General features: G+C 39.9%; 1 protein-coding gene across 2 annotated transcripts in view; it reads right to left on the reverse strand.

Annotated features, from left to right (window-relative positions):
* hcrtr2 (hypocretin (orexin) receptor 2) overlaps positions 1–11,397 on the reverse strand; it is a 37,323-nt gene that overhangs the window by 4,533 nt on the left and 21,393 nt on the right. Inside the window, exons 1-6 of one of the 2 annotated variants that reach the window (XM_084948497.1) lie at positions 7,738–11,374; positions 4,180–4,358; positions 2,265–2,508; positions 656–771; positions 339–559; positions 57–178 (exon numbers count right to left, since the gene is read on the reverse strand). In XM_084948497.1, coding sequence (XP_084804623.1) covers positions 57–178; positions 339–559; positions 656–771; positions 2,265–2,508; positions 4,180–4,358; positions 7,738–7,759 — 904 coding nt within the window. In that variant the 5' untranslated portion in view covers positions 7,760–11,374. Of the gene's footprint in view, positions 1–56; positions 179–338; positions 560–655; positions 772–2,264; positions 2,509–4,179; positions 4,359–7,737; positions 11,375–11,397 lie in introns of those variants that run through there. The other variant, XM_084948496.1, reaches the window with a different exon arrangement.

Raw genomic sequence — 11,397 nt, forward strand, 5'->3', positions numbered from 1 at the left:
CCAGTTTGTTCACTAGAGGGTAGTAATGAATCCTTAGAGGAGAGTTCAAAACTTACCACTTAGGAAATTGTAGATGATTGGATTTGCAGCACTGTTGGCATATATGAGCCAGTGTGAGAAAGTAAACCACGCATACACTGTCTCTCTGTCGTTTGTCTTCTTGAATGTCCCAAAGACTCTGGAGGTAAAAAAACATGGTATCATTTTATTCATTCTTTTCTTTTTGCATGCATTTTAATCACAAACCTGTCAGGGGGAAAAAACAATACAAAATATGGCTTATAGCAAGCTCTACTGTAGATCTGGGATGCAGCAGAGCTTCCTTGAGAGATTATTACCTTTTCATGACATTGAGCACACTGATTGGCAGGTAGCACAGGGCGAAAACAAAGAGCACCACCATCAGCATGCGAGCTGTCTTCCTCCGGGCTCTGACTTGTTTGATCTCAGCACAAACCGTGCTGGTTCTAACCCTCACCGACTCCCCCGGTCCTGGAGTTGGAGCTGAGCATTTGATAGACTTCCACTTCCTCTGCAGCACTGATGTGCTTCCAGGAATCTGTTGAATGAATACATTAAAGTGGATACACGCGCACATCAGACCCTGGAAGCCCATTGTGAAATTTATATTTATAGCAAATGGTGGAATACGCACCTGTTGACACCACAGCTTGTGACAAATCTGAATGTATGCCAAGACCATGAGACACAGTGGTGCGAAGTATGTGACAATGAAGAAACAGGTGTGGTACACCTTTGGGTAGATCTCAGCTGTTGAAGGGTTTAAAAGGAAACACTTAATATTGTAGAGAAAACATGAGTAGTTACTTAGTAGTTAAAGACTAAAAAGCAGATAATGATGAGCGTCTAGAGAACAAACACGTCCACTGACCACTTTTTCATAAGCGGCTTATTATTAACTGAACCTTCTGCTGAGTGGCACAAACTAATGGCTTAATGATTGAGAGCGGGTAAAGTTTAATGCTTTTTTTATATACTAAATGTTCTGCAACACTACTCATAAAATTCCAAATTCAGGAGATTCCACAAATATAGTCAGTTTCCCCTTTAAGTTTCCCCCAGTTTACCATGTGGCTGTTATTTTTGTTTCCTGAAATTCCTGACAACTTTCACCTTGGGGCCATTTGCCAGTGCAGACATCCAGCAAACATCCACTTTTTTGCCAAGCTGATCTGACTCTTAGTCAGCCAAATAGCCGCTTTCAAAACAAGAATCTTCAGCGTCCAAACCCAAAGGTGGCACAATAAGTAAGGGGTTCAACTTCTTGCTCATAATTATTCTTCTGTTGACAGAGCACTGTGAATTCAAGCCACAATATCAGACAACCTGAACTGTGGTACATACCACTGTGTCATCCTGCCATCTTGCATCAGCACACGGAAGAATTCCTCAGTCATATTTATCATTTTATCTTGTTTTTTAACTACTTTGATAACTTTTTAGAATGAAAATGAAGTTGAGGGGTTGCCGTTTTGACATGCTACAGGAAATCAAGTTTTGCACAAACGTTTCAAGAAAAAACAGCATCTGTGAAAGGTTGTTGGAGTGCTGCTGAAGGAGACGAAATTAGAGGGGAGTTAGGCCAAATGCAAATTCGGTAAGGCTGTTGATTGTTTTCATGGGCGGAGTCTCTGAACGTTGTGTTCTGACCTTGTATAGTGCTTCGATCAGAGTCATTCATGAGATACTGACTGACTGCCATTTAAATATCTAGTCATTACTGATTCATTTACCCCTCCTCAACTTCTGACATTTTTGTGTACTTTATGTAACAAAAAACATAATTTTCCTCTTATTACTGCTCTGCCTGTCAGTCTTGCACTGCACACTTTCAATGATGACTGCAAGCTTATTAAAGAAAGCAATCCACATTTCAAAGGTAGTCATTAAAGGTACCCATCATTACTGTAATATAATGAATGTGAGTAGATGAAAAGCTTCCTCTCTTTGTAAGGTTTTCCTCTTTTGACTTCTTCAATCACAGAGGCATCCTGAGCGACTTCATCTGAGCAAAGCAAAATCCACCCATCCCGCTTAGGTGCTCACGCTTTATGGATAAAAAGTGGTATGACACGTGATCAACCCATCTATACTGGGGGTGGAAAAGCTTAATAAATGTCACTGCAGTTGTTGTTTAAGTAATTTAGTGAGTCATTCAGTTAAAGTTGAAACTGTGCTTCTAGCAGCGAGGGAGACATATTTTCATAATGTGTTCATTTAGTTTGTGAACTGTGAAAACTAACCTCCCCAGTGCTCATCACACACCGTGAACAGACTGGTCTTATTTGTGAGTTCAGGCAGCAGGCTGCTACACTCCATCACGATGGCCTGGGGGATCATGATGATACACGACACAACCCAGATGACAACAATACTCTTGCGCGCCCTCTTGGCTGTACTCTTGAACAACAGTGGGTGACAGATCGCATACCAACGGTCCTGGGCGATGCAGCTCAGCGTTAGGACTGATACAGAAACAGAGATGGTCTGCGAAGAATGAAAAAAAACTTTTAACTAGATACACAAAGATGTTCACCATTTAATATTGATACAGTTTGCAGTTGTTACAGAAAATACTAAATGCTCATGAGGAAAATAATTTCAGAACATGTATTTGTAGACCTGAATCATAGATTGGCAAACACTGATGCATGGGACACCTCCTGCTCTTATCTCTGTGTTGCAGATGAGTCTGTTCACTTCAGAGCAGCGGCACAAATTTCACGTGCAGGTTTAAAAGCAGTGGGTGGTCAATTTTTCTTGGAAATAAAAGGCGGAGGTTCCTTGTTTGTGTAAAGGGTTAGCTTATGATGCCAGGTACATTAAAATAAATCTCGCTGCCTAATTTAAAATGTTCATTTAAACGATCTTAAAAAAGAAAGGAAAGATTGCACCTTAGGCAGAGCAGGGCACATCCTCATTGCCCTTCAACTGACAGAAAGTCAATTGTTCATTGAGTTTGGATGTTATTGAGTTTGGATGCATCCTGGATGGTTACAGGTTAAGTATGCTGAATATGAAACATATGTAAACACTGAAACCAGTGAGAGAAACCTTGAGGGAAGTGAATCATTGTTTGCGAGACAACAGGAACCGTCTGTGACATTTAAATGCTTTGAAATGCATATGTTAAAATGATGTTCCCACACACACAAAACAACCTGCTGCATTTAGGCCAAAAAAGCATTATTTCCACCACACTGCTCATTGTAAATTGCAATGATCATTTTTCACTTGCTTGCACATTACACTGGGAAATCATGGATGGGTTTAATCCGGACACCAGCTGCAAGCTGAAATATGGACCCCCTTTTTAAAATATTATACAATGTGCTGCATTTGGCTTCTGTTGCACCCTGCTGTGAACCTATTCAAGGTATTATAGACCCCCAGCATACAATGTAGAACAGTAGAATAGGAATCATACCAAAATGTTACATAAAATGAATCACCAAAGGGGAATTAGAGTTGATGCTCCTGGATTTAAAAAGAAAGCAGCGGTAGATGGCCCTCAAGCAAATACCGCAGCGGCAGTTTATGATACAAAGCTCAACAGTAAACGGGGTGAATGTCACTATGAAAACCTTCAAAGAGATTGCTAATTAAATGCCATGAGGTGCAGCATGTTTGCTAAACTAGCTCCTGACACACAAGAATTCACATTATGTTAGAATTTCTTTGCTTTACAGCTGCATCCCTGCAGAACATATAGTCAAAGTCGTGCCACCATGAGGCTAGAATTTACTTTGCTGTGCATAAACAATATAATATAACACAGTCTGTTAAGAGTATGAGATATATAATCTGTGCAGAGTAGTTTGGGACTTTGGTTCATGCTCTCAATACATATCATTGTGATCAACAATATTAAATAAGATTGTCTTTTTTGCATACATATTGCCAGAGTGGCGCTAAAGCAGTGTTGCCTGAGGCATTAAATCACTTTAGAGTAACATCAAAGGTCTCACTCAGTGCACATCCTGGGGGATATGAAAAAGAGTTTTTTTTTTTACCCTCATGAATACCATGAAGAAAAATGGTAGAATAATAGAAATATGGAGTCTTGGCTTGCATCCACAGACCTTGTGAATTGTTTCTGAAAAGGTCAAAGATTCCAGTATCCTATTTGAAAAGCAGATGTCAGGGTTCAAGGCTTACCTGCAGATAAGGGACAATTTTGCACAGAGTGTTTCCAAAGAACCACGTCTCTGTGATGTCTACCACAAGACTCGCCGGCAGACAGATGATGGTGACCAGCACATCAGCCAGGGAAAGATTCACTATGAAATAGTTTGTCACGGTGCGCATGTGACGGTTCTTCCATACTGCAAAACAAACTGAAAGTGATGCATAATCAAGGATTGTCCAAAGAAAGGCAAACATTTATCACATCAGTGCATGTGAAATCTATTTGAGCCACCAGTGTCTTGATACTCTGTGTATGCTATCATACACAGAGGCTGAACTAAAATTTAACTGCAGCATTGTTTCAGTTGCCTAAATCAGGAAATAATTATAAAACTTTCAGACATTAAAAGAAAAAAAAAAAAGCTCATGTACAATATTGTGCAAAAATCTTGAGCCTCCTGTTTACTTGAGCCTTTCTTAAAATTTTGCCAGGAAAACAGCTGCAGTGATTTTTTTAGTCATGTACAAACTAGAGATGGCACGATACCACTTTTTTTATGTCCGATACCGATATCATAAATTTGGATATCTGCCGATACAGATATGAATCCGATATAGTGTGTTTTTTAATCAATAAAACTGTTTTTTAAATATCTTGCTGCATTTTGTATAAGTTCATACTCAAGTTTAAATAAACAACAACACTATTCTGTTATACTTGTATGTAAAAAATACACTGCACTCAAAATATTTCATAGTTCAGCAATACTGATCAATCTAATAAACTTAAACCTGCACCATCCTCCCTATTCTGGTATTTTAAAGAGTACTTAGCAGAAATATTAAGCAACCTAACTAATAGGGTTGCAAACTCCCAGCAAAAAAAAAAAAAAATAGGGAACCACCCTCCACCTCAGGATTCTTAATCGAAGTAGTCAACTTTAATTTGATGCAGTGTGGGGAAAAAAATGCACAAAATTAAATTCTTTTTCAAGAATAATTAAATAGATTCAACATCTTTCTTCAACAGACTTGCAAACTGCACAGATGGTACCTTCCCAAAGGAAAAAGTACTATAGCTTAGGGTATATTAGACTTAACAGTTACTATATACAGTAATGGACTTCTATACATTTTACATCAGATTAAAACTTTGGGTGTAAGATTCAGATAATTATTTATTAAAAGCTAGACATTTAAATGAGAATAAGAAAGAAAAGTATGTCTTTGTGCCCCCTTTTCCCTGTTAATGCCCTATCGGGCCCCCTTGCTAAACTTTGCTAGATCCGCCCCTGCACAGTTACCAGCCGTCAGCTACGTAGAAAAGGATCCTGGTGTAGAAAGTAATATTAAATAAATTCTAACAACAGCTTATCAAGCTTAAACGTGCTGCTGTTGTTCAGCCGCTGGTTTCCTCTTTCTGGTGCAAAGTGGGCCAAAAACAAACAAGAGAAACGGGAGTCGCGACAGAAAAGACGATCAGCTGATCATTGATCAGTTTCATGATTATGAAGTAGCAGCAGGAGAGAGAGAGAGGCAGTCGCTCCTTATATCGGTTGTTAAGCTTAACGCGGGAATGCTTTACAAACATTCAGAGATGAACTTACACATTTGCTTTACTTCTCTGTGGGATAACTTCCACGGAGATGAAATGCTGGATTGGTAGGCTCCAAATACACACAGCCGCTCTATCAGGTGAGCACACTGCTCCAACGTGCTACGGTTATGAGCCGAGTTACGCCGTGTCGCAAGTTTTGTGAGGTGCTTTTTTGATATTTAATGGATCGATTACATTTTTTATTTCTCTCCGATATCCGATCCAGTAATTTAGGTCAGTATCAGACCGATACCGATATGTAATATCGGATCGGTCCATCTCTAGTACAAACATACATGGAATTACAGAATTCAAGGCAAAACACAGTTTGTACAATTCTAACAAGCTTTAAAGTGAATATTTGGTCACCTTTATCCTTTTACATGGCTGTAGACACTCATTGTTGTGCCTCTCTCCTGACCTCCTCCGTACATGTTGACAACAATTTCAGTTAAAAAAATTCAGGTTTGGATTACTCCGTAAGACCTGTTGCCACTGACTTTCAGTTTAGTTCTTACGTAAACTGGCATAGCAAAGCCTTTTCTCCCTGTTTCTCCCTCTTAATCTCCGTGGAGATCGAGATGATGGACTCATATACGTACCTGGGTGTTCAACTGACTAATAAATTGGACTGGACTAACAAGAGAAATGCAATCTTGGAAAGGACAGAGCAGACTGCATCTGCTACAGAGACTTAGGTCTTTTGGATTGCAAGAGGAGCTCCTGAATTCCTCCTATGACTCTGTGGTGGAATCTGACATCTTTTGTGTGTGTGTGTGTGTGTGTGTGTGTGTGTGGTCTGCTGGGGCAGCAGTATCTGGGGTAGCTGGGGATAATAAAAACTGAACAGGCTGTTCAAGAAGACCAGCTCTGTTTTGGGACACCCTCCTGACCAGATGGAAGTATGGTGGTTAAACTGTCATCCCTTCTAGAGAACACCTCCAATCTCATGCAGGTTGCTCTGACAGCACTGAGCATCTCCTTCAGTGACAGGTTGCTGCACCCACGGCGTGCCAAGCTGTCTTTCCTTCCATCTGCTGTCAGAGTCAACAGCAGTAAATGTATGACAGCAGTGATTGTACACATATGAACACACACATGCACACTCTGTGGTCTGTACATATTTCAAAGTTCAACACTCAATGCCTGCTATGCCACTATGAAGTATCCTGGTTTGCTGCTAGGCATCTAATCTTCTTCTACCTTATATTGTTTACATTTTCTTTTATTGTTTCCATATAGCATTATCAGTTGTGCTGCATCTATTTATTTCTGCCACGTCCACTTTGCTTTTTTTAATAAATGTGAGTTTTCCTACCTGTTGGACTAATAAAGGGTCTTTTATCTCATCCATCTTATCTTAAAAATGGCTTCTTGTCTCCCTGAGTCACAAAGTGAAGGTCTACAGTCTTTGACTACACATGTTTATTCCGTATGCAAAGCACCAATTTAAAACACTATAGAACACTTTTGCTTGCTTGTTAACCTGAAAACACTTCACTTCTTGAAAGCTCTTGTTTGAAGAACTCTGAAAGTTCAAGTTCATTATTTAGCATGTTAGCACTCCTCTTTCTGTCATACCCATTGCACAAAAAGTAAACAGTAAGTGACGTAGAATGTGCCCAAGTGGAGTGAATAACCAAAACCAAAAACGTAGCCAAATTAGACTTCAGTAAACAGTAGAAGGGCCAGATGTATCCATTGGGTCCAGTGTCATGTCTTTACTGGATTTCTTCATATTAAGGACACGACTTTCAGATACTGCACACCATGCTGAAACATGCCAACTTTTCAGTTAATAAATATTTGGGAATCACCATGTTGGTGCAAAAACGCTATTTTCTCTTATCTCTGGGATTTTTCATAGACTCCACTTAATAGAGTTGCAGCAGGCACGTTTTTTCATGCTTGAATGACTCAATACTTTTTTTGGCTTAACAACCAAAAAAACCCCATTCCTCTAATAACGGCCATGTAGAGGCTAAACTTACATTTGATACCACTGTTATGCATGAAACTTCAGTCCAGTAAGTCCAGCCGTACTTATTGTGTCTTGTCCTATGTTTAATGCACTTCCATCCGTAGTTGTTGAACAGTTGTCTTTATCCAACGTCATTTATCACAACAGCGCAGCGGTCACAAACTGTTTGCTTCTTTCGACCAATAACACCTGACGCTAATTACATGTTTCTACAAAAAGTGACCCCTAGCGGCACACATAAGGTAACAACACAAAAAATGACTCCTACAGGTTAGGTTCAAGGACTGGACTGAAAATCAGTGAAAAGCGGTCCAAATGAGAAAAAAAGTCTAAAGAGTTGTCCTGTAAGACAGCGGTCTCCAACCTTTTTTGCGCCACGGACCGGTTTATGCCCGACAATATTTTCACGGACCGGCCTTTAAGGTGTCGCGGATAAATACAACAAAATAAAACTAGTACCGGTACCGAAAAAAAGAAAATTTATTCATAACACACGTGAAAAGACCAAGGAAAACCGAGTAAACGATAAAAACGATAACAAAATAACACTGAAAACCGATAAAAAACCCTGAAAACCATACATTTCACACCTGAGCCTCAACTCTCGCGGCCCGGTACCAAACGACTCACGGACCGGTACCGGTCCGAGGCCCGGGGGTTGGGGACCGCTGCTGTAAGAAACTAAAAAATTAGAAGAAAGTACCTTTGAAAGTAAAATATAAAGAAATGTGGGGTGGCACAAGATATTTGCACGGTACTGTGGGTTCAAACATTGCCTTTTTTGTTTTCTTCATGCACAGCTGAAATCAGTGGTGTCACATGTCAAGGTAATAAAATTCATTCTCTCTTCTTTTCATGCCACATTAGTGCATAGTCACAGTATATTCTGTGTATCTGGGAGGCAGCTGTTGCTTCTGAAATAGCTTTTAGTATTCATTCCTGTGCAGGGAAATTATAACCTAGAAAATGAAAAGATTTGGAAGGTTGGTAGAGAAAAAAATAAAATCTCTGAAGTGGAAGAAATGAATTTTTTGTCACAAAATATATTTTTCCAGAAGGAAAGAAAACAAACAAAAACAAATTATACAGCACTCCCGAAAGTAACAGTTTTAATCAGGGAATGCAATGCACACATTTGCCAAAGGTTGTCTAACTCCTTTAATGATTCAAGATGAGAGGCTTTCAAATGCAAATGAAGCTTTAATGTAAACTTTTTTTAAACTTTAAAAGTCATTTCCCAAATGGATTCTGATTTATTCGACAACACGGTGACTAACAAATACGCAAAAAAACTCCCGCTGTAGCTTTGCCTTCCCTCATTTCATGTGCTGCCGTTCCAACATTTTGTTTCTAGTGAGGACAAGAATTATAGGTTAGATGGTATTGCCGCAGAGAATTGATTCACTCCAAGAAGAGCTCCTGGAAAAAGGCTGACAAGAAAATGCAACACTGCACAACTAAAAACAATAGAGCGGAAAATTACCTCACAGAGGTGGACTTCAGGTACAATCTACTATCTTTTAGTGACAGTATGTATCGGTTTTATACCCCTGCATGTTTCATAATATACACCAATGGGCCAAGACATTATATCCACACACGGATGAAAGGGATGATGCTAAGATTTAGGATTTACGTGGACCAACTTTTGGAAAGACCACATGATGAAGGTTTTGATGACTGGCTTGGATCATTTCCAAATCACCGAGGTTTGCAGGGGTTTTCTGTTCAGCAACAGTGACTGCTGACCAACAACAAGGTGTTGGTGGATCTGCTAGATAAAAAATATGTTCAGAGGAACCTCCGTCCCACAACTTGAAGGACTTAAATGATCTGTTGCTAACATCTTGTTGCCAGATAGCATAGGGCAACTTCAGAGGGATAGCACACTGGCCTTTTTCGCAGTAGACATTTTCAGTTGTCATAGCAGGAAAAGCACAGGTGCTGGTGTTAGTGATAACACATGACAAGCAAAATGTAGCAAACTGCTGAATTTACTTAATATGCATATGCTTTTTTCCACTCTGACATGCAGATGTTACAGAAGCTTGTAATTTTGCATCAGAATGACCCTACAGGAGATGAGCAAAGTCTTCACTAGGCTTGGATTCACTTTAGAATGAATAAGAAACAGAAATTCCTCTTAGTACACTTTTCCATTAGCTCACACAAGTAAACATACCATAAATAATGAAAAAGAAAGAAGTTTTCCCCTCCTTAACAGCTGGAAAATTCCAATCAAAATCTCAATGCATACCCATGCAGATCAGACTGGCTTTCTGGCTCTTCAGTTTGCTCCTCAATCCATTCAGTACCCTGTAGCTTCAATTATGACTGCAGTAAGATATGTGTATAAAGAGGGCTCATATATTCACTTTTGCCTCAGGCCTGTATATGTTCTGTGATGGTGCAGACCTGGGGTGGATTATATAAGGAAGATAAAAGGTCTAGACTGTAACTGAACTACACACAACATCAAAGAGAAGATACAGTCAACTTAAATTATCTTCTTGTGCATATCTGATCAGTGCTTTGAATATGAAAAGTTGCTACAATGCTGTGAATAAATCAGAGGATCTAGAATAGAGTAATACTGACATCAATTATTTGACTGAATTAGTGTTTGATCTTTTTGCAGTAAAACACACTGTCCAAATATAAACTAATATTCTCCTTGCCCTTTGTTCTATTGTATGTTAACATGCAGTGTGAGCTACTGTTGGGGGATTCATATCTTTTCTGCTGAGGGAAAGTTGTCTGTACGCTGCTTTTCTTTCTAATGCCTGCATCACTGACTACCATTGCATCACTGCAAAAAGTTAGACATTCAAACCAGAGAGAGGCCTTTCTCTGCAGAGTCTGCATGTTCTCCACGTGCTAGCAGGAGATTCCTGTAGGAACTCTGGTTGCTCTCACTGTCAAAATCATGATAGGTAAACTCTCCTTCAAGGTCCTAGCCTGTTTGGCGCCCTGGGCGAACACTCCCTCTTCACACAACCCAGGATTCAAACCATGAATACATAATGGACTTGGATTTACAACATTATAAATGAAATGTGCTCTATTTGGAAGCAGCAGGGCCCCCCTCCCCTTTCGACGGCTTGTGTGTGAGACTTTAAATCATCAAACTGTAAATTTTAAATTGTTATTGATCCCTTTACCCCGAGTCCTAAAGTGTATATTTATTTTCTTACTCTTCTTATATATATTGTTTGTTTACTTGCACTGCTGTAACTGGAGCCTTGTCGTCTCTTCTCTCTATATACTGGACTGTATGTAGCGGAGATGACAATAAAGTTTACTTTGACTTCGGCAGCAAGCAGGCGCACCGAGGGCTCTCGCGCTCACTTTTCGTGTATAGAATTTCGAAAAAACATCGGTGCAAATTATGAGTCTGTATCATGATGTCTGGTGTTTTCGTGTTTGTTGGTTTGTTTTTATTTTGTTTTACTTTGCGAGATGGTTATTAGATGCTGCTCCAGCCGGTCAGAGAATCCCCCGCCGCCCCGCCCTCTCCTCTCTGCGCCGCAAGCAGCGGGCGCACCTCGCAAACGAGGGCGCCCTTACTCCCAGCAAATGGGCGATAGAAAACCGATCGGTGCTTATGCCATTCCCAGTATGCGCTGGCTGACGTCGCAGCCATTTTTTTTTTTTTTTGCCGATGCCCGTG

The sequence above is a fragment of the Perissodus microlepis genome, chromosome 13 (genome assembly GCF_051167445.1).
Source record: "Perissodus microlepis isolate ML-2025 ecotype Zambia chromosome 13, ASM5116744v1, whole genome shotgun sequence".
In the NCBI taxonomy this organism is placed as follows: Eukaryota; Metazoa; Chordata; class Actinopteri; order Cichliformes; family Cichlidae; genus Perissodus; species Perissodus microlepis.